Source organism: Prionailurus viverrinus, chromosome B1 (assembly GCF_022837055.1).
Source record: "Prionailurus viverrinus isolate Anna chromosome B1, UM_Priviv_1.0, whole genome shotgun sequence".
Lineage (NCBI taxonomy): Eukaryota > Metazoa > Chordata > Mammalia > Carnivora > Felidae > Prionailurus > Prionailurus viverrinus.
This window is the reverse complement of record NC_062564.1, coordinates 48,555,843-48,582,993: the sequence shown is the minus strand read 5'-3', so window position 1 is coordinate 48,582,993 and position 27,151 is coordinate 48,555,843. Positions and strand designations below refer to the sequence as shown.

At 48.8% G+C, this 27,151-nt stretch overlaps 1 protein-coding gene across 1 annotated transcript; it reads right to left on the bottom strand.

Annotated features, from left to right (window-relative positions):
* Positions 1-2,380: 2,380 nt before the first annotated feature.
* Positions 2,381-16,297, bottom strand: RNF122 (ring finger protein 122). The gene is made up of 6 exons (XM_047857440.1): positions 15,834-16,297; positions 10,976-11,132; positions 5,707-5,752; positions 5,149-5,190; positions 3,856-3,938; positions 2,381-3,580 (listed from the first exon to the last, which is right to left on the bottom strand). The coding sequence occupies exons 1-6, from the start codon at positions 15,856-15,858 to the stop codon at positions 3,466-3,468; spliced, it is 468 nt and encodes a 155-aa protein (XP_047713396.1). The 5' UTR covers positions 15,859-16,297; the 3' UTR covers positions 2,381-3,465.
* Positions 16,298-27,151: the final 10,854 nt, after the last annotated feature.

The window sequence follows — 27,151 nt, the reverse complement described above, 5'->3', positions numbered from 1 at the left end:
GCTACTTTCAGAATCTTCATGGAGAGCAGTCTGCCTCCAAAGCTGTTGTTGGTCAGCAAATCCAATGTTGAATTTAGCTGTGCACAATCTGTGTAAGTATGAGTAGGCTACTTAGGTGCTTTTCTCGACACTCTTTTCCTAATCCCAAACTCAGAGGGGTATATACAGAAAGGAAAGCAAAATGTATTTTATAAAAGAACACACTGAGGGGTAAGTGCTCGTTATCTTTCAATTGATTGGTGTTTGCTTTGCCACAGATCATTGGAGTTGGGATCCTGGTATATATGATTATCGCTCAGCTTCCTTCAGTTTTTTACTTTGTTTTTTGTTTGTTTGGGTCCCTATGCCCAACGTGGGGCTCGAATTTATAACCCCAAAATCAAGAGTTGCATGCTCTATCAACTGAGTCAGCCAGGCGCCCCATGGTTTTTACTTTCTTTCCCTTCCTTCCTTCCTTCCCTCCCTCCCTCCCTCCTTCCTTCCTTTCTTTAGAGAGCGCAAGCCTGCTAAAATCAAGTGTCAGATGCTCAACCGACTGAGCCACCCAGGCACCCCTTTTTGCTCTTTGAAACACGCTTAAGATTCAAATTCTTTTTCAGCAGTGGGAGCAGTGCTATCTACACTGTAGTTGCCTGTGAACATTTTGTGCAAGGAAGAAAAGCATTGGCTTAGCTTCCAAATGGTGCTCTGATCTTTTAAAAGCCTGATCCAAGGAACTTTGGGATTCTTTATCAAGTCTCAGGTTCCAGTCCCACCTGGGACTGTCTCTCTCCCAGCCTTTCCCCACCTCAGCTTCACACTGACTCGCGTGCACTCTCTGACCCCCACGAGGCTGGTTAGTCCCTGGGGTGCTTTTATCCAGGATACTCCCTCAGGATTCAGCTCAGGTATTCCCTCCCCACGGGTGAGCTTGCTCACCCAAAACACACCGTTGCTTTCCCAATGCAAGGAATGTCTTGCCTTCCAGCACGTGGCAGTGTCTAGCCCAGGTGATCTGGACACATTGCACTGAGAAACAAGACCACACTAATGGGTCATGAATTTGGGGCTGGGACTGTGACTCGTTACTGCCATTCCCGTCTGATCAGTGAGAACATTGTGCCTGTTCGCCACTGTGCACCATAGTACCACCTACCTAGCTCCGAGGCATTTTTACCCCGTCATTTTGACGTCAGGACAATGCCATTCAAGTTTGTAAACACATTTTAGTCCCAACATTCTAATCAGAATATGCCAGCACTGGTAAATTCTCCCTAAGAGGAGGGGAGACGTCAAGGTAGGAGCATGTAGATGGTGAAGCCAACCTGTTAGACCACCTTTCCCCCCTCGTCCCAGACCTGCCTCCACCATAAGGCTGCAGCAGGAGCTAGAGGGAGGGTCTGTTTTGCTAAGGAAATACATTTATTCTGCACACTGAAACTGGCAGGACTCGAACGGGTGCCCGGTGAGGAAAAGACCAGACTTTGTAGGGTTGGCAACAGCAAGGAGGGGGCAGAGGCAGGGAGCAGGGGTTATGCCCAGTGTGGAGGAGGTCCTTGGGCAAAGGAGAGGTGCTGACAACCTCATGAGGACCGCCTCGGGTCTGTCAAGCACGAGCACCCGGTGTGCCGACAGCCTCCATGGCACAACTGCGGGGGAGGGAGGGGGTCATGCCTGCCCTTTAGGCCTGGCTCCTCTGGGTGCACGGGTGGCTCTTGCACATCCATGACCCACGGCTACATTAGACTTCGCTCAACAAATATTCCTACTGTGCCCAGGGCCTGCTCCCCTGGGACGACCATTGGCCACTGCCGTGTTCCACCGACAAGGGTCAACCGCAGCCCACCGGCTCCATGCTGTGATGCCCAAGAACATTGTTCCCGGCCCTCATAATCTATTTTGCATATCTGTTATTGGTTCCACGCTCCCTTAAGACACTGAGAACAAAGCTGGAGGGTGTGGGTACAAGATCTGAGCGCACAGAGGGGCATACGTTCGTTAATGCCAACACTTCTAGATGTGGGTTCAGGGGGTAGCATGTGTCCATGATGGTCAGCAAGTAGGCAAGAGAAAAGCTTAATAAGGGAAAGAGATCAAGCCTCTATGGTAGCAACCTTGACCTTTAGTTGTGCTAAGAGCACAATTGCTTGAATTAAACATGGGACGCTATTCATTTCAAGTCTTCGGAATTTCAGTATCCTGTCACACACTTGGGTGACATACATCAACTTTCTTTAAGCCCGCCTTTAGAATATTTTTAGTCTGGTCTTAAAGTACACTGATGTGAGCCCTATGTTATATGGGTAATAACCTGATATCAGTGTTTTGTTTTTTTTTTTGTTTTTTTTTTTTTTTTAAGAATTAGGAACCTTTGTGAGCATAGTGTGCCCTGAGTATGGAGAAGCGAGAGGCGGGTAGAGAACTTGTTTTCTCTGCTGGCAGAAAAGGGCCAAGAGACACAGGCCACAACCACAGGCAAAAAGAGAAACTTGTTATTAAATTTAATTTTCTTTAAATACATACCTTTCTCCCACCCTCACCTATTCTGGGGGGGGGGGGGAGGAGAGAGGAAACCCTACCCCCTCCATTCAGGGGATTCCATGTATAAAGCCTGAGATGGTGAGGATGAAGTATAAAAATACTATTTACAAAGGGGAAGAAGGTATCTGTTGCCACCTTAACCTTCAGACACCCCCATCCCCAGGCCCCTTTTGCTCCTTTAGAAAAAGCCCCTGGGAATTCATTTGAGTGTAAAATAAGCCCTTCCTCTGGAGGGGTACTATAACCCCAAAACGGAATAGGACGCTCTGAGATCAGCTGAGGAAGACAGTGAATGGATAGCACCTCAGATCCTAGCAGAGGGAAGGCATCCGCCCCCCATTACCCTGTGGTCAGCAGGCCTACAGGCCAAGCCTTTATTTCCATAGGCCCCATGTAAACATTGACTTTCCTTTTTCCATGTCCCTGTTCTTCCTGATTTCCTACAGAGCCTCCCTCGCTTGCACTGGAGGCACTTGGTTCCTTGATGGTTCCTTCCTCCCCTTCTCCCCTTCCTGTGGAAGGAGCGACGAGGGGAGGCAGGTTACAGGTGGGGCAGGGCCCATCTCCTCCCTTCTAGGTCAGGGCAGCCAGTCCTCCTAAGGGGTGAACTCCAAGTTCTCGGCCAGATAGGGGTGGATTGCCTTCCCCAGCTTCCCCCACAGGGACAGGCAGGTAGACAGTCCGAACCAGGATACAGCGTTCTTGATGGGTGACACCGCCAGTGCTGAGTAGCAGGTGCTGAGTAGCTGAAGAAGGCTTCAGGAGGCAGAAAGGTGGGGCGACTCAGGCCTCCCCCTGATTGTGGGAGCCCAGCCCTGCATTACTGCCCCTTCAGGTAAGCACATCAGTCACCACCCACCAGTCTTGTTCACCCGTAGCTGTGTGGAAGGGCCAGGCACCCATGAGGCAAGCGGTCTTCTCCAGGCCTTGGTGTAGAGGCAGCATTCACACCAGCTCGTCCAATAGGATTCCAATGCTCTGAGTGGCCTCTGAGGGCCCAGCAATGGGCTTGTTACACATAGGGCAGACACAGCGTACTTCTAGCCACTTCACCAGACACCTGTGGGTGGAAGAAGACCAGTTTTCCCCTAAGACCCCCAACCTGTTCCACCTGTCTCTCACTCAGAGAGCCCAGCTGCTCCTCCGAACAGCAACACTTCCATCCTTGCCCCGGTCCAACCCCTCCGGCTTGCCTGGTGTCCAGACAGGATGTCAGGCATCGCTGGCAAGGGGCAGATGGGAGGGGGTAGGGATTACAGGTTCTCGAAGACGCTCCCTACTTATTCCTTTCAAAAGGTATCCCCTGGACACACGTCCCCCACGGTGGATACTTACTTCCGGTGAAAGGCATGTTGGCATGGGAGCACACCTAGCTCGTCCTTCCCCTTGAAGTCTTCCAGACAGACTGCACAGGTCTGCTGTGGGAAGAAAGGGAAGGTGTGAGAGGAGATTGGGGAAGAACCGCATTCACCCATCGGCTCATCCCCATCCAAGAAAACAAAGCTCTAGCCCAGTTTCCTGATTAGCCACGGAAACTTGAGTCATAGGCTAGCCACTAACCACACCAGACTGTTCACAAGACCAAAGGAAGATGAAATTAAAGGTTTAGTTCCTCAGTTGCACTAGGTACATTTCAGCGGCTCGGTAACCACAATGTGGCCATGGTGGCTCCCATACTGGACAGGGCAGATATAGAACATTTCTATCATCACAGAAATTTCCATTGACCGTAAGTGTTCTAGAGGAGTATTTTTTAATCCTTTCTAGCCTAGTACATTTTGCAAGGAGGCATGCATCTATATCTAAAGGTAAAAATGGGGGTATAATGTTCAGTTCATATTCTTGGACTCTAGCTTTCTGTAATTCTGGACTAACTTCTTGATCACAGCTGAATTCTCCCTCTCAAAGAGGGCTCAGGGAACACTGAATTTGCTGAGATGTGATAGCATACATCAAAGAGGGATAAAATGAAGCATTCCTAGGCTGTCTCATGTCTCGCGATCCCCGTGGGTCCGCCCGGTGCCCAACCACCACAAACACCCTGTGCACAAGTGTCTGTGGTTATGGACAGAAGTCTTGAGAAAGTTAGATGATCTCATGGGCACAAGTAGGGAAGGAAGAGGCAACAGCCCACTCCTAAAGAGTCTGTGTTGATGGGACCCAAGGAGTGGCAGTATTGCTTGGGGGAGGGGACTGGAGAGCAAACAGGCGAGAATGGCAGGGCTAGATGCACTGGTCAGGTCCACAGTCTGCCAGGACTGAGTATATGTGTAAGGGTAAAAAGGGCCTTCTTTAGTGAAAAACCAAGACGGGAGACCTAGAAGCAGGGAAGGGTAGCTGGGATCTGGTGTGGAGAGGTAGACCCATCCTCCCCTTAAACATGATGCACAGCAGCCTTTCCGGGGCCACGTGTCCTCGCTCATTCCAACCCTTCCACGATCCCGTTATGTTTTCTGCCTGCGCCGGTTCCAGACATAATGAATTCCATACACGGATTACCTACTGGAATGAGTCACATTTATTTGGCCCAAGGAGATAAGTTCCTGAAAGGCCCTGGCTGAGAGCTGGAGAGGGTGCTGTCTGCCTTGCCAGCCAGGGCCCTCCTGCACCCTGGCCGAGGACACTTACCCCATATAACTGCAACTTCTTGGCATCACCTTTAAGCACCACCTGAAAAGGAGAGAGGAGGCATGGTGTCAGAAGAAGCCAAGCACAGGGGCCAGGTGCTATCATCCAGCCAAGGGAGTCCCCAGCCCCGCACAGGCGTGTCTTCCTCTTCCTCTGGTGAAGGGGGAGGGCTTGGCCACTGCCTGGGCCGGGCCAGGCCAGACTCGAGGATGGTACAAAGCACTGGCCAGGGGGAGCCAGCAGGGAGGCCGAGGGGGTTCAGCTTGCTTGCTGCCTGTCCTCTCTCTAGCAGGGCTGGTAGCAGAGAGGAAGTGTCACAGGAAGATGTAGCACTTGGGGCGCCTGGGTGGCTCAGTCGGTTAAGCGTCTGACTTCATCTCACGTCATAATCTCACGGTCCGTGGGTTCAAGCCCCGCGTTGGGCTCTATGCTGACAGCTGGGAGCCTGGAGCCTGCTTCGGATTGTGTCTCCCTCCCCCAATCACCCTCTGTCTCTGTCTCTCAAAAATAAACATTGAAAAAAATGTTTTTAAAAGAAAGAAAGATGTAGCACTTTACCTCTTTATAGCCGTATCGCTCACTCTGTGCCTGGTTCCGGAGTTTGCTAGGGGAGAGAGAAAGGAGAGGTTACCATGCCTTTGTACAAATTAGAGCCATTCAGAGTGAGAGAGGCAGGCAGGCTGCATGGGCCCTCTTCTGGGGGCGGAGAGGCTGCTCCTCAGAGGGGCGTCTTGTCCCGGAGAAGCCATGGAGTATGGTGTGGTTGGACCTGTGCAGGTCGCCCAGAGTTGATTAAGGACTCAGACTCTTACTCAGCCACAACAGCCTCAAAACTTACCGTCAGGTCCCACAGATCGGGGAATTCTGGCAGAGCACATTCTGGCAGAATTATTCATTCGTACTCCCTGCTGTTTCCTAGAAAGTCAGTCTCCTCAGGCCCCCCAAGTCGAGAGGTCAGTACTCCGCTTCCTGAGTATACAGAAGTTAGATATTCTTACAAGGGATCTTGCCATTAAGCCAGGGTAGCAGTGTAAGTGAGTCTCTGTTGACTCTGGGGAATTTTCCACCCAGGGGAACACTAATATTCTGAACCAAAGCACACTCTCCCCTTCACGGCACCCAGGCAAACACCGAGGATGCCCTCTTTGTTTTCTTCTCTTCAGTTTCCAGCTGGTGGCCTGCACACAACCTAACTCAACAGCCAAAACCCAGTGTGTTGTTACTAACAGCAATAACGCAGCCGTTATATCGAGGTTGTATCGAGGACTTGCTTGCCCCCATCCCTGTGTTACCATATTCACATACTTTGCGAGAAACCCTCCTTTTTACAGATGAGGCAAATGGAGTCCAAAGAAGTAACTCGCCCAAACCTCCCGGCTAGTCGGCAGCAAGAGGCGGATTTGAATCAGTCTATCAGAGCATAGGGCCTGAGCGCTTTAACAGTGTGGCTTGTTTTCGCCTATTAGGTGGGACACACCATCGTCCTGAGAAGGAGACCAGATCCCTTGGGAAACACCCGATCTTCATCAACAAGCCTACAGCGAACGGCTAGGATCACGATTACGCAGTATTGCTGCTTCTTTATTTGCAGGGAGAGAAACCGTCCAAATCAAGCAGGTGGCTCTGTGTCCTCCTATACTTGGGAGCCACATGGGGCTTTCTCTCCACTGAGCACTTCTGCCAGATCTGCGTTATTGGAAGGAAACATCAGAAACCCGTCAAGTTAGAATAGATGTGGCGGACGATGGCCTAAGGGCCACTTGTTCAATAGAGCCTATGAGCTAAGACTGATTTTTATTAACTTTTTAAATGTTTATTTTTGAGAGAGAGAGAGAGAGAGAGAGAGAGAGAGAGAGCGCGCATGTGTGCACATGATAATAATTAAACATTACATATTATCTGTGGCGGCTTTTGCACAGTAGAGTGGGGGTAGTTAAGAAAGAGACTGTGTGACTTCCAAAGCCCCAAATGTTTGTCCTTTTGCAGAACAAGAAGGCTGACAGGAGTCAGAGGAAGAGAATCTCAAATCAGGAACCTCAACGAGAAGGTAAGAAGGTTCCTGCACCACAGGCACTGTGGAGAAACTGAATAGAACCGCGGAAGGTGTGGAATGAGGGGCAGAGCAGAGCCATGCCCCAGGCACAGTCGGGGGGCAGATCTGGATCTAGCTCCCAGCTATCTCCACTGTTCCTAGCACAAGTCAGGGCCCTGGGAGGCCGGGTGCCTGGAGACTCTTAAGAACTCCAGTCCAGGGGCACCTGGCTGGCTCAGTGGTGGAGCATGTGACTCTTGATCTCAGGATTGGGAGTTTGAGCCCCATGTTGCATGTAGAGAGGACTTGAAAAAAATCTTAAGGGGCCTCTGGGTGGCTCAGTCCATTAAGCGTCTGACTCTTGGTTTCAGCTCAGGTCATGATCACGGTTTGGTTAGTTTGAGCCCCTCATTGGGCTCTGTGCTGACAGTGTGGAGCCTGCTTGGGATTCTCTCTCTCCCTCTCTCTCTCTGCCCCTCCCCCGCTCATGCTGTCTCTGTCTTCCTCAAAATAAATAAACTTAAAAAAAAATAATAAAATCTTAAAAAAGAACTCCAGTCCAGGTTGACTCCTGCACCATAGGGCTAAGTCCCAGGGCAGCACATCCACTGGAGGGTCTCTGGTCATTGGAGGGTTGGGCCAAAGACCTAGCCAGGACTCCCACTGTTCCGTCCTGTACTCAGAGAACGCCTCAGTCCAGGAAAGCTTTTCAGATGCATGCATCTCTGTGCCCGCTTCCAAACAAGATGGGCGGGGCAGGGTGCATGCAAGGCTTCAATGAACAACTGTCACCTGGCTGACACCGAATGAAGCTGGGGAAGCAAAAAAGTGTTCTCACAGTCAAAGCGCTCACAGCCACATTCTCAGGCAGTCACCGTCGCTGTCGCGGGGATGCCGAAGAGTAAATAAGGAAGTGGTGAGGGGCCTGCTTTTTAACTGCGAGAATGAGAGGATGCCACACATCCTTGGGGTCTCAACCACCTCACCTGCAACACGGCTCTACGCAGGTAGGGTGTGCCGTGCCTTTCTGCTCGCTGTGTCCTGGGATGCGCAGGGCGCCCCCTGCCCACCCTCACCCCCTGTGTCTGCCTGGCTCCATTTGATGGTTGCAGTCAAGGATCCTCCAGCAGCCTGGGTCTTAGAGCCCAGTACCACCAGAAGAGTGAAAGGCTGCAGACCCACCCCCTTCGCCCTGCATGCAGACTTTCCAGAACAGGAAGGTATACATTGTGATGAGACCCAAAAAGGTCGCAAGGGAAACAAAGCAGAAAAGCAAAGACCCTGGGACATCCCAGCAGAGGAGGTAGTGCCAGCTACTTTGGACAGGTGGCCCTCTCAGCTGTTGGGTGAGCAAAGCTACTAAAAATACTCCGATTTCAATGAGACCATTTCTAGCCACTGCCAGCGGGCTCTCCCTCACTGCTTTTCCCTTTTGGAGCAAACAATGCCACCAGGTCCTGAAAATAATTGCTCCTTTCCTGCCTATTTGTACTTCACTGGCCCCTCCATCCTGTGTAGGGCAGAGGTCAGCTCCTGGGGAACAGGGAAGAACGGGTGAGGGGAGCAGGGGAGAGGAGGCTGGCATTGGCCAATGAGCTCACCAGGTGGAGAGTAGGGGTCATGGGCCTATTTTGGCTATGGAGGAAACTGAGAAGCGGGGAGAGGAAGTGGCTTCTGTGCCTGTGTGTCTTTCTATATATAGACACCCACAGGCTGCCACACAGCAGCGAGCCTCTGGAACCATGAAAGTCCGGGGTCAGCTGACTCTGGGCAGGCTGTAGGACAGAAGGTGGGGGTGACAGAAGGGGCAGATTACTGCGGAAGGGACAGGTGGCGCCAAGCGGCCCGCAGTCAGGAAAGCTTTTGGTATCATGTGGTTAAGGCTCTGTTCTTCCACTCCAGCCAGACAAAAATAAATCAGCCCTATCTAGCTCCCCAGCCTGTCCTTCTGCAGGACCCCCATCTCCGGCCGTATGGGGGTGCTAAGGGATGCTGCAGCTGTTCCTTTTATTTCCATTCAAGGAATGGGAACCCGACAGGGAAGGTGAACATACGGAATCTGAAAGACTCTAGCTAATGACCACTGGGCTAGCCCACCCCTGGATCTTCCTCGATATAGGACCTTGGGCAAATTCTTAACTGCCAGAGCATGAATTTCCTCATTTACAACGTGGGCTAATATAGAAACTGGAGGGGTGTTTCACAAAATGCCAACTATAGTGTGGCAAAAGAAGGCACTTGGTAAAGAAGAACTAAAACCCAAGGTCGCACGTATTAGTGGCAGAGTTAGGAAATGAACCCTGGTCACCCACATCCTGGCCCAGAGTGATTTTCTAGATTTTTCTTCACTTGACTGCCTTTGCAGCTTGTGTGTGTGTGTGTGTGTGTGTGTGTGTGTGTGTGTGTGTACACCAGAGCTGCTTTTGCAGACCCCTCTCCCAGTATCATATATATACCTTTGGTATTTGGTATGTCTCCATCTTTAGTCCCTGGGGAACTGCATGAATTGCTCGGTATGGGGAGATGGGGGTGGCTGGTGGTCAGGAAGGCAGAATGTTTGAGGAAGAAAACGTAGGCTTGGAGAAAGGGGAAGGGGTGGGGAGATGCTAGAAAACTGCCCTCACTCCCACTTATGCAAATGTTAGGCTCGGTTGTACAAGAGGGAAAATACACCACGATCTTCTCTGCATCAACTTTTAAGTGGAAAACTCCAGTCCCAGGAACTTTTTTAAAGTTCTGAGAAAGAAGAGGTCTAAAGTAGCTGACTGGGGGCACTGAGGGCCCTTCCCCTTTTTTAGAGGAAACTCTTGCTAGCCTTAGGAATAGAGACTGAGTGTCTGCCTCCCCCTTGCCCCTTCTCTGGGCAAAGCATTCAGACCCACCAAGACATCTCAGGAGGAAGCCAGAACTCCTCTGTCCCTCCTTTTAATTTAAAGGATTTAAGACTCCAGCTGCTGGCTACCTAGGTATTTCGTAAGGTGTGGTGGGGGTAGGGGGTGGTTATCACAATGGCCCTAAAGACCATTAGCATGTTCAGGGATGCTCAACATTCCCCAGTGTGCAGGACAGTCCCATACAATGAGGAACTGGTGATCCCAACAGCATGCCCTTGCCAGAAACACTACTTTCATTTCCACTCTAAATGCCAGTCATGCCCTAAATTTTTGATAGAAAACCAGCCACCAATTCCTACGTCTTTCAACGGGAGGTGAAGAAACACCTCCCTGGCTAGCCCCGCCATGCTCAAGTCCTCCCCTGGATCTCCACGCAGTAAGAATAAGGGGCGTTTTTAGGGTTTTTCTCACTATCAAAAAAGAAGAGCTTACGAGGCAGACCAAGCGGCTCTCCAGACATCAGCTTGCTAATATTAGCATCTGGATGGCTGACGGCAGGATTTCCCAGGAGGGCAGAGGAACATGCCGTTGGTGTAACCGATGCCCACCTATCCCCGGCCACCCAGAGGTTACGCGTGGGGAGTGGAGACATGGTTAAGGGATGACCAATGATATCACTTGGTCAGATAGTAATTCTAGGCCACCCTAGAATAACTGGCCAAGAGATGCGATGTAGCCCAACGAATGGTGACCTTATATGCTCTGGGACAACTCCAGAGGCTGCTGAAAATAGAAACACCAGGCCTCAGGGGCCCAAGGAAGGACAGGCTGAGCCCTGTCCTCAAAGCAGGGGCCCCAGTGGGAAGTTAGGGACTGCTGTGCGAATCTCACTTGGCCCACCCTACCCCCCGGCCTCCTCCTCCTGGACTCCCTGCCCCAGGTCACCCAGGGTGCCACCCACCTGATAAAATAGCAGCAGAAGATGAGACTGAGCATGAAGACGAAGATGCCTGTGCCAAAGATGACCATGTAGATGTTGAGGGGAAGGTCTTGGAAACTGATGGGTGGCATTGAGCAGGACTTGTTGGTGCTAACCAGTCCCAGGCCACAAAAACACCCTGAAAAGAAAGGGAGAGGGAAAGCATTATAGTTGGAAATTGACCACTGGGGCTGATGGTACTCAGGTCAGGCAGGACGGAGAGAGAAATGGCAGGCTCCGGGGTCCTAAACCTCTCTGATGCTGACACTTAAGTTTATAACCCAGTTCTGATACTGACTAGCTACATTATCTTGGGTCACTCAGCGATCTGTGAAATGGGATACTACACACAGTACTTAAAACTGCATCCCCATCCAGGGGATCAAGGATTCAGCAAATGGGAAACTCGACTCCATCGTGTAGAAGTTCATTTAGTGCAGCAGCAGAATGAAGAGCCGTAGGTGAGAAAATGGGTACTGGGTTCCAACACTGCCTCTCCCTAGAGAGGTGACCTTTAAAAACTTACTTATCTAAGCTTCACTTTGTCATTTAAAAACAAGCAAAATGCAGAGAGGACCCAAACTGGTGTGAGACATGTACTTTGTAAATTGCCGAGGTGCAGTTGCAAAGGTCATCTGTCATTATTAAGCCACCTGCTCCAGGAGACAGGCTGCACCAGGACCAGAATAGAAACTGTTCACCCTGAGGCTGGGCCAGTGTTCCAGAAAGAGATGGGGGGGGGGGGTGCAGCTTACTTTGGGCACTCTTCCCTTTCCTACTCAAAGCAGTGCCATACTAGTACTGGCAACCCCTGGAGCTTGTTAGAAATGCAAAATCTCCGGCCCACCCTGGACAAAATGAATCAGAATCTACATTTTAACAAGGTCCTCATCAGATTCCTATACCTGCAGCGGGGGAAGCACTGACCAGCCACCAGATGCTTCCCCTTCTCACGTGACTCAGAGGGTAAATCCTGATTGGCTGACCAAGCATCCTCAGAGGGTAAATCCTGATTAGCTTATCAATCATCGTTGTCACCTGCCTCTTGCCAGAGTTTGGTGTTGAGGTAAATATGTGACAGGGTTCTGGCCAAGGAAACAAAGACAAGTTCTGCCGGAGCAGGAAAGATTGGAATGGTGGCAGCCAAGTTAGAGCTGGAAAGAAAGCAGTTCAATATAAAGCCAATGGCCGAGGGTGGCGGAAGGGAGAGGGAAAGAAATGATTTATGTCCGTGAAATTGCTGGATTAACCAGTCCTGGGGCCACTCTCTATTTTGGGAGTACTCGTTCTGAGAATTAGTAAATGTTCTGTACTGTTTAACAGTAAGAAAAAAATATAGGATAGAAACAATAAGCTGGTGGAGTGTTTAGTCCTGCAACCAAGACAAAATATTATCATGATCCAAAAGGCAAGAATAAAATTCTTAGATTTCAGAAAGTGAGGAGACGAGAAAACTAGAATCTTGCAATACCCCAAGCACATTCTCACGCTACCAATTTAATCTTTGTAATGCCACTGAGAAATTTACTTACCCCTTCTACAGGAAAAAAAAAAAAAGACTCAATCATTAAATAAATTGTCTAACATCAAACAGCTAAGAAGGCTTGTTTCCAAAGACCTCTGTACCCAAGTCTTCAACATGGGTTTTAAGTACCTGCCTGACAGCTTGGTTAGAAGCCAGGACCCATTAATATACTTGAGAATTCTAGATTAAAATTACCAGTGCTACAATTCAGCAGAAGACTGGCTGAAAGGACCGGAAGTCGATTTTGACATCCTACATCTCATGCCTCAGTCATCCCCTAGATCAATCTAGTGACCATATAATGAGCCTCCCTTCAAACCTCTTTCAGATGTCGGGACCAGTTCTATTCCAAGTCCCCACCCCAGACCCTCACTGATGTCAAGTCCTTCCTCTACTTTAGCCCATGTGTGTGACATATCCTCCCACTCAGTTTCCATTATGTATTTCCCAGGCTCATGACTGGTTTTAAGTCCTGCTAAACATGCACGCACTGGGTCGCCTCAACCTCCACTGCTCATAGTTTTCCAGCATCCCCCAACATAGACCAGTCTCCTATTTCTTGTCCAACCTGTCCTCACCTGCCTCCATACCTTTGTTCATGCAACTTTCCCTGCCTGAAACTCCCCCTCCCTTCTGGACGCCCACCAAGCCTGGTCCTCATGATATTCCAGGGACCCCTCTCTTCCCTGAATTCTACAGTACTCACAGCCTCTACCACACATTCTGGCTCTTGAATACTTAATATTGTGTTATGTTGCCCAAATATTCCAAGCATCAACTTAATTTAACTGGAACATCGATTATATGACAAGTACCATGATAGACATGTAAGATAAAAAAAATTAAAAAAGGAATCACGGGGTGATTTTACAGTGTAGGGATGAAGAGAAAACAAAGGCTTCTGCCATACAAAGGGAGGCACGGCAATAGAGATAGAACTAGAATACTGGAATCAGAAATGAAAAAGTCCTAATAAGCTCGAATACTCCCAAGTCTCAGGACAGCAACTTGGACTTTTGTAGCTCCTCCAGTGCCTAGCCTGGTGTTTGGCTTGCTTTCACTTAATTAGTTAGCAGATAAGTAACTCCTGATTCTTCAAGACAACCTGGTACCCTTGGCAAAAGCTCCCATCCCAAAGTAAGGAGAGTGATATTTGGGAAAGTTGCCCAGAAACTGCCCTCAGCTAATGAATGGCCAGCCAACCAACAAGTATTAATCGAGGGCTGATTTATGCACTGACCTAGACATTGTGGGAAAACAAAAAGGAGAAGTAGTTCTTGTCCTGAAAGACTTTGTTGAAAAAATTAAATAATTAGCTCCTACCCTTATTATTCTCAACAAGAAGCCCTTGCTTCTGGGCTCCCTACCTCACTAACAACTGATACACTAAGGTCTAACCTCCGATCTGTCTTGGCTCTCCATGCACCTTTTAGGAGATGAATCCTGGTTACCTTTAGGGTCCCAGAGAACCCCATTTGGTTTCCTGTCCTGGGAAATTGTAGAGCACTGGCTATTATAGAAGATATGTATCTGCACTCTGGTCTCAAGTGGTCCTCTGATCAGTTTACCTTGACCATCTTACCTCTCCTAACAGACTTTCCCTGGGCTTCCAGGATGGAGTCGGTGAGCTTGGAACTTTATGTGAGAAAGAGTTGTAGGTGAGAAACACTTGTAAGGGCAGAATACCAACCCCAGAAAAGAGAGCCTCCAGATATTTTTCCACAAAGGGGCTGGGGGAAGGGATGGCTTCCTCACTGGAGTCAAAACAGAGGATCTATCAGCCACTTTAAGAAGTGAAAAGAAAAAGAGCAAGTCTTCTGCTGGTCTAAAAACCCGATATGAAAATAGGAGCGCCAGAATAAAGTGCCAGCCACCTTGGTTCTTGCTAAGTCTCTGTTCCATTGTCTCAGCTGACCTATGAAAGCCCTGACATCAGAATGTCTCATCTCGGTGGTGTGCAGGCTGGGAGTTGGAATGACGTCAAGAGAAGGCTGGCCAAGGAAGATCGGTGGGTCTGGGAAATGCTTCCCCCTCCCAGCCGCCGGGAATCTTTCCCAGATGCCGGGATGCACCGTCCTTCCCCACCCCCCTGTCCCTCAATGCCTGCCTATCACACACAGCTTGGTTCATTTTCAGGAAATTAGATCCTACCAGCAAGAGGAAGAGGGGGTTGGGGGACGCTCATACACATGCTGTCCAAACCCTGCCTTAAAACAAAAGCCGCTTGAAATAATTAATCCAAGATCTGGCTGGGGTCTGCCCTCAAGAATGGATTTTTCTTTTTTCTTTTTGTAACTACCCAGCCTACCATACTCAGAGATAAGGTCCCCGGCCCCCACACACCTCCTCCAGAAACTCCAAGCCTTGGGACTTCGCAGTCAAAACACCAAAACCATTGGAACGTTAGTATCTAACACCAATACCTTTTAACTGAGTCGCTCAGAAAGACCCTCCTTTAAGATAGCTTGGGTGAGGAGTCAGAACCAACCTGTATCACCTGAAATACCAAAAAAAAAAAAAAAAAAAAAAAAAAAAAAGAAGAAGAAGAAGAAAAAAGCCTCAGGTGAGATGAATTTAGCATCATTCCAGGGCGGGTGGGTAGGGAATGGGGTGGAGGGATGATTTAGGTAAGGGGGTGCGGCCACCACCACAGCTCAGAAGCTAGTACCACAGTGTGGCCTTGGGGACAGAGCAGGACTCCTGCTGGCCTAACTCTGCACCCAAAGGTACCCGGGCGCTGAGACATCTGCAAGGCTTTATCAATCCAATAAAGGCACGCTCTTTAATCCGGCATCTTCCTCAAGCACAAAGCCCCCTAGCAGCCAGTGAGAAGCCAACAAAGGCACAGAGGAAGCCGCCTCCGCGCCCGGTCCCGCACGCTGCATTGTATACATATTTAAAATAGCCTGCAAAGTTCCAGGCCGGGAACTTGAGCTCCCTCTAGGAGATCCCAGCCCGAGCGCGGATTTAATTCTCCTCCGACAACCACAACAAAGACCAGAGTTTGAGCGCACAAAGGCAAGGGAAGGGGGTAGAAGAGCGAAGCCGCCACACAAAGGCCGCGAACCCCTCGGCTCCCACGCCCCCCGCACGTTCAGAGACGTTCCGGCCCTGGAATTAAACCTGATTTTTTTGTTTCAAATTCCGCGCTGTGCAGAGCCTCGTTGGGCGCCAGGACGCCTGCTCGCCCGTCCCATTTCATGACAAACTTAGCTGAAGAGGAAGAACGAGCTCTCCGTCTGATCTTAAGCCTTGCGCCCCTCCGCGTCTGCGGCCGGCCGGGCGTCCGCTCGCCCTCCCGCCCCGGGAACTCACCGTTACACCACTGGAATGGGTGCATCAATGAATTCTCGGCTGGCTTCCTCCGGCGAACGAACGCAGGCGGCCGGCGGGTAGGGCAGACGGGGTGGGCGCACCGGCTTTCGGGTCCGCAGGAGGGGCCGGTGCTGTCCGCGGCAGCCGCCTTTCTTCACAAGTCGAACGCCCTCCGGGGTGGTGGTGGTGGGGGGGGGGGGTTCGGCTTGAATGGTTTCGGAGCAACAAAGAGGGAAAAGGGGAAAACAAACAAACAGAAAGTCCCCAGGATCAACGCACCGCCGAGGAAATGCAGGAAGGGCCCCCGAGCTGGGGGAGATGCAGGGCGCTACAGAACAGGGTGGAGGGCCCGGTTCGCAGAGGAGGGAAAAGCTTCACCGGGAGCCTCGGCTCAGAATCCTTGGCGCGAAGGTGAGCCGCCAGGACTCCGAAACTGACACGGGCTGCGCACACCCCCCTCCCTTTTACTCCCCCCACCCCGCAAACTCCGCCCCCCGCCCGTCACCCGCCCTCGGGCCAATGAGAGTCTTCCTGCTGGCCCCGGGTATTATTTGCAGGCCCTCCCCCCCTCCAAGGGGAGATCATCTTTGCACAGTGGGCGCCTCCCCTTTCGCCTTCCCGGTCCTCGGGAAACTTAACTCTAAAGACAAGCAAGCTGCGCGGTGCGAAGCTTGGCGCAGGCGGGGGCCAGCCTCCTCCGCCGGGACCTGGAGGAAACCGAAGGATTAGTACCACATTGTTTTCCGCCTCCAGAGCTGTTACTGTTTAGTATTTCTATAGCTCTTTGAGAAGCCAGTTCTAGGGAGGGGTTACATTTCTGCTCCGAGGTCCAGGACTCGGTCCTGGGTGGTGGCTAGCAGCACGTTCCTTCGCTCACTGCTAAAGGGGGAACTGAAGCAAGAGGATAAAGCAGATGAATTGCAAAAATGAGATCTGGAAAGAGGTCAGGTTGTCCTCTCATGTTTGGTCAGCCCCTCATTTTACAAACAAGGAGCCAAAGAGTAAGCTTAAGGTAGATCTGTCAAGGCCTCCATGCTCCAGAGTAGCAGAATCAAATCCAGAAATCCACGTGGGCAATACCTTAAGGGCAGTATCTTCAGCATTTAGAACCACCTAGGTGTTGAATAGCACTTGGAAGAGAGACTGTTTTAATTCCCCGTCCAAAATAATTTCTTTTTATCTGACATTGCATCGCTTGTTTTTTTCCGTCTGTCATTCTGTCTTTCATTTATACAGAATGTGTTCACCGTGAACCTACTTCGTGCCCAGCGCTGTTTACACCGGAGACCCATCTAGGTCCCTGGCGACGGAAGGATTCTACTCTTCCTGAGATTCTTAGTGCCTGAGGAGACAGACAGCAAACACGCAAGCAAACAAATAAGAATGACTCAATCTCATCTTCCAATTAAGCTTAATCTGTTAATTGAAGGTGATAAACACTTTCCCTAACGCTTGGGAATTTGTGACACTCAAATAAGATTATGCATATGAGTGCTTTGTCATTTAAAAGCATGATGGTTAAGGTATTAAATAACTTGGCTGAGATCACACAGCAGTATGCAACAAACAGTTTAGCACTTAATTACGTAATTGTCTTATAACAATTGTTTTTCTTTAAGAGCTGGTCTGGGGGATTGGAATCATGTACCGATCCAACTCATTTCATCTCTTAATTGGGCAATTGCAAAAGCTTCCTAACTGACCTCTTTGACTCCAGTCTCTACCCCAGACTTTAGAGCCCACAGGAATCACTTATGTTAGAGATGTTACATATACAGACTCCCAGGCCTGGAGCCCAGAGATTCTGATTCAGTAGTTAAAGGGTGGGCTCCAGAATGCTTTGTCTCCACCTTCCCCCACCCCTCCTCAGCCAAATTCTCAAGCAATTATGCTGAAAGAAATAATGCTCTGATCTCACTCTCAAATCTGTCCTCTCTGCTGGGCCCAGAGTTATCTTCCTAAAATGTAAATCTGCTCCTTTACTTCTCTTGCTTGATAACCTTTATTGGTTCCCATTACTTGCTGGGTAAAGTCAAATTGTAGAGTATGGCATTCAGATGGTTTCAGTCCGGCCTTTGCCTGTCTTCCTAATGCCAAATACTCTCTTGCTCACATGCTATTCATCAGCCACAAAGCTATTGCTGTTGTCCCCTAAACATAGGACATTCTTTCTTGACTGTGATTTCGTACACGGCATCACTTATGTTTGAATGCCCTTTTTCTTTCTGTGCCTGACATTTTGTAAGATTCAGCTGAAAATACATCTCTTCGGTGGCTCACCACTGTCATTGTCCCTCTCTGCATTTCTTTCACCTCATGTAAAATGTGGTCTACTGTGGGATTATCGGGATAATTCCAGTGATTTCCTAAATTTGAGCCCTTCACAGGAGCCCTCCTTGAAAGAGATTTTTCTTTTTTTTTTTTTAATTTTTTTTAACATTTATTTATTTTTGAGACAGAGAGAGACAGAGCATGAACGGGGGAGGGGCAGAGAGAGAGGGAGACACAGAATCGGAAGCAGGCTCCAGGCTCTGAGCCATCAGCCCAAAGCCCGACGCGGGGCTCGAACTCACGGACTGTGAGATCGTGACCTGAGCCAAAGTCGGACACTTAACCGACTGAGCCACCCAGGCGCCCCGAAAGAGATTTTTCAAGGGCAGGAACCACTTTTGTAGGACCAGTGTCTGGTTCACTAAGTACTTTTGGAATAGATGTATGTGCGAGCATGTGTATCAATTACCATACAATTTAAGCTATGTTCCAGACAGTGTTGATGATTTAAAAATGTGTATAATTATTATGCAAGAATTCTTTCTATACATTGGCTCAAGGGGAAGGCGTCAATAGGTGAGCCTGATTGCATTAAGTTCCTGCTATGTGTTGGTCCCTGTAGGGCATAGATTTTCCAACTTTGACGGAAAAATTGACAAGAAGTGAGGAATGTCTCCTCTCCCCACCCTTCTTAAAGAGCCCCAAAGTGGGAAGACACCTTGAAGGTAGGAACAGCACAAGTTCTCATGGGGAAAGACCTGGTCTATCAGGACAGTGACCATCTGAGGTCACACCTATAAGGGCCATGATTACAGTCATCAGAATGTTCTATAACAACTTATGTTTTAAGCGTGATATTTTAAGCATTCAGTAAGATCTCCCGAGGCACTAAAGGACTCTAATTTGGGAAGCCCAATGCATCCCTTCCCAGTCTCCTCTCACCCTCACCCCTCCTGGGGATGGCCAGGAGGGCTGTGCCTCGGATGATGGCTTAGATTGAGAGATACAGGTTGAAAGGCTTTGGTCTTACACATCCTTGAAAAGATTAGTTCAGTCTCCCAGCATTTTCTAGACTGAAGGTCTTACCAAAGACAAGCTGATTTCCCACATCATGTGAATACAATTTAGGTAACTTACCCCCGCTTCCCCATCCAGAGCGTTCAGACCCCTAGCCTCTTGTGAGTCAGGAAGATATATATCTGGTTACTTTATGGAGGAAGACACTGAAACAGTAAAGAAGATGATGGATTATATATTCAAAGTTACTTGAGAAAGCTGAAGTAGAATTATGTTTCTAAATCTCCCGTGGAAAGAGGGAAAGGTAATACCAAGCCTCCAGGAAAACATTTAAGGAGCCGGAGATTCTCTTCATCCCTACCTCCCCACCCCAGCATCCTCTTAGACACCCCATGTGCCCCTATTTTAAGGCCTTGCAAGCATTAGAGAACCACTTCGGGGAGAGACAGCTCATTCTGTGGAGGAGCATGGGGCCAGAAAACTTGACCGTCCCATTTCGCCTTCAGTAAGGGAGTCTCTCTTCTGTGGTCCTCCTGATCCAGCCCTAAGGTCTGGAAGAGAACACTAACCATGCTGATAATTAAAAAGTGATCATTGGGTCACCTGTGTGGCTTGGTGGGTTGGGCACCTGACTCTTGATTTCGGCTCAGGTCGTGATCTCTCAGTTCATGAGATTGAGCCCTGTGTCAGGCTCTGCACTGACGATGCAAAGCCTGCTTGAGATTTTCTCTCTCCGTCTCTCTCTGCCCCTCCCCTGTGCTCTCACTCACTCTCTTTCTCTCTCAAAATACATAAATAAAAATTTAAAAAGTGATAATTCAGCCCAAATGAACATAACACACTTCAAAATTAGACAAATTTAGACATTTCCCCCAATTTTTCTTTTCTTGAGAGACAGTGGGAGAGAGAGTGGGAGAGGGAGAGAGAGAATCCTAAGCAGCCTCCATGCCTAGCTCAGAGCCTGACTCAGGGCCCCAGGCAGGGCTCCATCCCACAACTGTGAGATTATGACCTGAGTGAAAATTAAGAGTTTGTTGCTCAACCGATTGAGCCACCCAGGCACCCCACATTTCCCCAAACTTTTATTTCTTTTAAAAAATTTTGTTTAATGTTGGGGCGCCTGGGTGGCTCAGTCGGTTAAGCGCCCGACTTCGGCTCAGGTCATGATCTCGAGGTTTGGGAGTTCGAGCCCCACGTCGGGCTCTGTGCTGACAGCTCAGAGCCTGGAGCCTGCTTCGGATTCTGTGTCCCCCTCTCTCTCTGCCCTTCCCGTGCTCATGCTCTGTCTGTCTGTCTCAATAATAAACGTTACAAAAATTTAAAAATTTTTTTTTAATGTTTATTGTTGAGAGAGAGGGAGAGAGAGAGAGCAGGTTTAGCTCTCACCTCAGTTCCTCACCTTGTAGCAGAATCTACCATAGAGGGTCACATGAGGAACAACATTCGATAAATGCTTGGCATATGACAGAACAAAATAACTCCAGAGACTAGCAGGGAGAGGCCTCTTCCCTCAATTCTCAAGCCCCGGGTAAATGCTCATTCTTATCACCACCAAACTACATCATGAAGTATCATGGCTGAGGAGCAGCATTGGACCAAACAGCCAGTACGTCTCGTGTATTAATTAGGACGCACGCTGGGTCTTTGTGGTGGTTTCGAAAGTATGTCCCCAAATTCTTGAATGCTCCTCCCCGGAAGAGGTGGGGCCTGGTTACCACTCTCTTGAGACGGAGCTGGGCTTGTGGACCTTCTAACAAGTAGAATGAAGCACAAGTGACCACCCTTGACTTTGGAGATTGGGTCGTAAAAGTGTACTGCAGTTTCCTTCAAAGACACTCAGGGCGCCTGGGTGGCCCGGTCGGTTAAGTGTCCCACTTGGGCTCAGGTCATGATCTCACGGTTTGTGAGTTTGAGCCCCGTGTCTGACAGTGCAGAGTCTGCTTGGGATTCTCTCTCTTTCCCCCCCACCCCACACTTTCTTTCAAAATAAATAAACTAAAACAAACAAACAAAAAGACAGTCACCTATGCAAAAGCGGTGTGGTAAGGAATGAAGGTCTCTGATAACAACCATGGGAATGAACTTGGAAGGAGATATTTTTGCTTTAGTCAAACGTCAAGTGACTGCAGAGCTTGCCAGCACCCTGGCTGCAAACCGCAGGAGAGACCCTGGGACAAAACCACACAGTTAAACTGCTCCTGAATTCCTGACCCGCAGAAATGATGAGACAACAAACGTTTGTTGTTTGAAGCCACTGAGTTTGGGGGAGGTAACGTGCTATTTAACAAAAGATAAATCAGGCAGCTATTGTAACAATGAGACATAAAAATGCAGAGCCTCAAAAGACTCTAGTTTATTTCTGTCTTGTAAATATTCCAAGAAAAGGAGGTACAAGGCAAGGAGGTAGTTCTGCTTCACAAAGCCATCCAGAGACTCAAGCTCTTTTCTCTTGCTACTTGGCTCATCTGAGATGTGTTCCTTGTTCATACATTAGAGGCTGGCTTGCCAGCTGCGTGTCTTATGTTTCAACCCCAAGGGAAGGTATGATAGAGTGGGGGGACGCGTCTTCTCTGTAAGAAATGGAGCATTACTCTTGTTCTCATTTCATTGGTGAGAACTTAGTCACATGGTTCCAGCTATCTGCAAAGGATGTTGGGAAATGGAGTCTCTAGATGGACAGTCATGAGTCCTGCTGAAGCTCAGGATGGTTCTGTTAATAACAGGAAGAGGTGGAGAATGGTCTGTGAATAGTCTCTCCCTACCCAAGTCCTGGTGTTTGTGTCCTCTCTGAGACTTCGGTTAGTTACCTCTCCAGGGCTGCTTTCTCCTTTATAAAATGAAGAATCAGTTGGTTAAGCATCTGACTTCGACTCAGATCATGATCTCCTGGTTTGTGAATCTGAGCCTGGGGTCAGGCTCTGTGCTGACAGCTCAGAGCCTGGAGCCTGGAGCCTGGAGCCTGCTTTGGATTCTGTGTCTCCCTCTCCCTCTGCCCCTCCCCTGCTTGCACTCTGTCTCTCAAAAATAACTAGACATCAAAAAATAAAAACAAAAAATAAAGTGATTGGTGGATTACAAACCTGTTTTTTGAGCAGAATCTTTTTATTACATATATGTGTGTGTGTGTGTATATATATATATATATATATATAGTTTTTTTTTTTTTCAAGAGAGAGAGAAAGATCGTGAAAGCAGGGAAGAGGAGCAGAGAGAGAATCTTAAGCAGGCTTCATGCTCAGCATGGAGCCCCATGCAAGGCTAGATCCCGTCATCTTGGGATCATGACCCAAGCAGAAATCAAGAGTCGGACATTCAACTGATCGAGCCACCCAGACAGCTCTATTAAATAATATTTAAAAATGGAAACTGCATACATAAGGAAATAAAAACAGATCTGCTCTGTTTGAATCACCATAGGGTTTCTCTTCCTGTACCTGCTCCCCATCGGTGGCCCCATGGAAAACTATTTGAAATGCCAGGGCTCTGTGAGGCAGGGTCAGTAAAGTCACTGAATGAGAGATTCTCCTGGATTCCCGCCACTTCTGGTATTTTTGAGGTTGTGATCATTCACCTGTGTGTCCTGAGCTGGGCCGGATCGCACAGCCTTGTCTTGTTTGGCAGCTGGGAGTTTGCTGTACACGCATGTGTTTTTGGCAGAGGTTACCTGAGCCTTTGCTCCAGGTGTCCGGCCTCTCCTCACTTCCTTTTAACCCTTTCCTGATCTCGTGGTGCATCTCTCCTTTCTCCTAATGCAAGTGAGCATCCTCCCATCCCTGGGCCGGGGGCCAAGGTGCTGTGCAGCTGGGAAGGAGTGCTGTAAGTTGCCAGTACACCTTACCCTTGTGTTCAGTCCCACAGGTGGGGATGTGGAAATTCTTGAAGCTGACCCTGTCTTCCTCCCAGGTTAATATTTCTACCACCCCTCTGGCCTCGGCCTTTTTTGGGCTATTTTTGGCTTCAACTGGGATTAAGAACTCAGGCTCTGCCAAGGTCATAGGTGGTGAATGTGGACTTGCCCAGCCCTGACCGAGTTTGTGAGGGAACTCCAGAGACTAGCAGGGAGAGGCCTCTCCCCTCAATTCTCAGCTGTACAAACTGCCTCCAGGAAAGTCGCCTAGGGGGACGAGAGTCCTTTTCTTTTAGTCTGCAGACCATCAGAACGTGGCTGATAAACATTCCTCTCCTTGCTTCCCGAGGTCACTTTCCAGTTCTCCCCACTGGCTTCCAAGGGATCTTCCTGAGGGATGGGCTGTACTAGCCACGTTCTCCCAGGCTGCTTCCAGACGCTTAAAGGAGAGTTTGGCAGAGGACTTAAATGTCTGCCAAATTGAGGGAACAATCCTAGGCCATTTCGCAGGCTAGTGACCACTGCCCATGAGCAGAACAGTCCAAGAATGGCAGGGGTCGAGGTGGAGATTGGGAAAAAATGAGGCAAAATGGACTTCTCTGGGCTTCTTAGGATAAGGAATATCTTACATTTCTTGGTAAGATGTTAATACACCGTGATAGGGTTGATTTACCACAGGGACTGTAGGCAAATGATCTTTTTAAAAAAAAAATGATTTATTATCAAGTTAGCTAACGTGCTCTTGGCTTTAGGAGTAGATTCCCATGATTCATCGCTTACACACAACAGCCGGTGCCCATCCCAACAAGTGCCCTCCTCAATGCCCATCACCCGTTTTCTTCTCTCCCCCACCTGCCCCCATCAACGCTCAGTTTGTTCCCTGTATAACAGTCCCTTATGGTTTGCCTCCCTCTCTGTTTGAAACTATTTTTTCCCCTTCCCTTCCCCCATGGTCTTCTGTTAAGTTTCTCAAATTCCACATATGAGTGAAAACATATGATATCTGTGTTTCTCTGACTTATTTCACTTGGCATAACATCCTCCAGTTCCATCCACGTTGTTGCAAACAGCCAAGATTTCATTCTTTTTGATTGCCGAGTAATATACCACTTCTTCTTTATCCATTCCTCAGTTGATGGACATTTGGGCTCTTTCCATAATTTGGTTATTGTTGAAAGCGCTGCTCTAAATATTGGGGGTGCATGTGTGTAGGCAAATGATCTTGAATGAAGCAGGCTCAGTGTAAGAACATAGTGATGGGGAGTGAGGACCTGGAGAGCAGGTATTACTTCATCCCAACGGGACAGCCCCTACTCACCATTGTCATGTGAAAGTGTAGGCTCACTCTTCCTTTCAAAAGTTTAGGAGGAACTAGAAATCCACATCTTGTGGGACATTTCCCAGGCGTGGAACCATTGCACAGATCATGAGATACCCTCTGCTGGTAAATTTAGGTGTCAGGCAGCCAGTTTGCTACCCCTGATGTAAAGGCCTTCCCAAATGAATCTTTCTCCCCCTACTGTGTGTTACCAGCTCTCAGTTGAAACAAAACAAAACAACAACAAAAAAAACATGCTGGAGATTAGTCTCAGCATTTGGAACCAGTGGTTAGATGCTCACGTGGAAAGGTCTTCATGGAGATTCGAGGGGCTGATATTCGTTTCTCATTGCTGTTGTAACAAATCACCACAAAGTGAATGGCTTAACCAATGGGAATTTATTATCTTACAGTTTTGTACATCAGAAGTCTGACATGGGTCTCGCTGGGCTAAAATCAAGCCCTGTCAGCAGGGCGGTGTTCTGGAGGATCAGGGGAGAATCTGTTTTCTTGCCTTTTCCCACTTCTAGAAGCCAGCTGCCTTCCTTTGTTCACAGCCTCCTTCCTTGTCTTCTAAGCCAGCAATGAAGGTTCAGCCCCCATGTCAAATCTCTCACCACAGTGTGAAGAGGTTCTCTGATTTTCAGGGTTCATGGGGCCCACCAGACAGTCCAGTGTTATTTCCCCATGCAAGGTTATAGTTTAAAGTTTTGGGTTTTTTTTTTAATTTATTTAAGTAATTTCTACACCCGACATGGGGATCAAACTCACCACCCCAAGGGCAAGAGTTGCGTCCTCCATCAACTGAGCCAGGCACCCCAAAGTTGTATTTTAATCACCCTGCAAAATCCCTTTTGCCACATGAGGTAACATTTTCATAGGATCCAGGGATTAGGGTATGAACATGGCTCTTCCCTAAACGTTTGGATCTTTGCTCCATCTTCAAAAAAAGCTCTAGGGAGAGGAATCTATGATGAACTGGATCCTTCCTTCCTTCCTTCCTTCCTTTCCTCTCTCTTTCTCCCTTCCTTCCCTTTTGTTTTATTTATTTATTTATTTATTTATTTATTTATTTCTAAAACAATCTTTTTTAATTCCAGTATAGTTTACAGTATTGTATTAGTTTCAGGTATGCAGTATAGTGATTCAGCAATTCCAAACATCACCCGGTGCTCATCACAAGTGTACTCTTAACTCTTAATCTCCTTCACCTGTTTCACCAATCCCCTCTCCCCACCCCCGCCTGCCTCCCCCCTGGTAACCACCAGTTAGGGTTTATCTTTCTTCTTCTTCTTCTTTTTTTTAAATGTTTATTTATTTATTTATTATTATTTTTTTACCGTTTATTCAGTTTTGAGAGAGAGAGAGAGACAGAGCATGAGCAGGAGAGGGGCAGAGAGAGAGGGACAACACAGAATCCGATGCAGGCTCCAGGCTCTGAGCTATTAGCACAGAGCTCAACACGGGGCTCGAACCCACAAACTGTGAGATCATGACCTGAGCCGAAGTTGGATGCCTAAGGGACTGAGCCACCCAGGTGCCTTGGGTTTGTCTTTCTTCTCAACCAGATTCGTTCTCCCCGGCCAGGCTTCCTTCTATGTAAGACACTGTTCTGGCGGAGGCCTTTCTGCGCAGCCAGCCGGGCCCAGCCCTCTCCATGCGGCAGGCACAGTTCTCAGCCGCCTGTCTGGTTGCAGATCCATCTGCTACGTCGGGGCTCAGAGCAGCCGTTCTCTCTTAGCTCCTCTCCCTGTGGAGCTTCTCAGCTGGGATTAGTTACAGGGGTGACGGACTGGGCAAACATTCCTCCTTCTCTCCAGAGGCAGCCCAGGCTCTGGGGCTCGCCACAAGGGCTTGAGTCAACATCGCACAGGCCAAGGCTGGAGGCGGCAAGGGCAGGAGCGCAGCAGGATTACATGATTGACTGGGGCCGCAGCTCCCGAGGGGCAAGGCCCAGCCGGCTGGAAGCACAGGCTGAATCTAACAAGGGCTCACTTATTCCTGTGCATTTCCCCTTTGCTTGGGTTCAAATGGTCAACTTCTTCCAAGAAGAGGATTAGGGAGACTGGACGTTCAACATCGGTTCCGGCAGGTGGCACAAGACCCAGCTGTGACAGCAGACAACGCCAGCCCCTTGGGAAGAGAGCACTGATTCTATCTGTGTAACAGCCAGGCTGTGGCCAGCCTCTTCTCTCCCTGCAACCATATAGGCCCACACCACACACACACACACACACACACACACACACACACACACTTACAACCTTAAATGGTGGAGTTAGGGACCAAAGGCGTAGAAGCAGGACGATCACACACACAGCTTCTGGGGCCAGAGCGCCAGGTTTGAATCCTAATGCTTACATTTACTACTTGTGTGTCCTTGGGAACAGTATTTCACCTCAATTTCCCTGTTCTTCAGCAATGCCAATGACACCTTTTGCAGGGGTTTTATGGGGATTAAATGAGCTGGTGTCTTATTATCTGCAAAGGCAGAAGACTCCCTAAGCAAAGCAAAGCATGGCTTTGTTAAATGATAAAAATATGCAACCTCCTCTCTGAGGATCATCTTTGGTCAAATACGCTTTAGTAACTATCCTTTCCTACCAGAAGTTAGAAATAAATTCTCAAGTTGTTCAGCTTGAAAAAATTCCAGGGGATTTACGGGAGGCAGATTCAGCCTGCAGGAATACAGCCGAGGCTGCGGTTACCTCAAGAGTAATCTATCTACTAGACTAAAACAGGGGGGGGGGGGTGTCCCAGCTCTACCGTACTTTGTACTGGTCAGGTCACACTGACAGTCCTTCTGAGAGCCTGCGTTACTTCTGGGTTATTTGTACTTACTCTTGAGTCCTCCTGCCCCTAGTT

Excerpts from the sequence above, each read along its gene's own strand:
- RNF122 (XM_047857440.1), bottom strand. The coding sequence starts at position 15,858 with ATGCACCCATTCCAGTGGTGTAACG. Across the intron at positions 11,133-15,833 it reads CCCATTCCAGTGGTGTAACG|GGTGTTTTTGTGGCCTGGGA; the intron begins GTGAGTTCCCGG and ends CTTTCTTTTCAG. Across the intron at positions 3,939-5,148 it reads AGAAGTTGCAGTTATATGGG|CAGACCTGTGCAGTCTGTCT; the intron begins GTAAGTGTCCTC and ends TTCTTCCCACAG.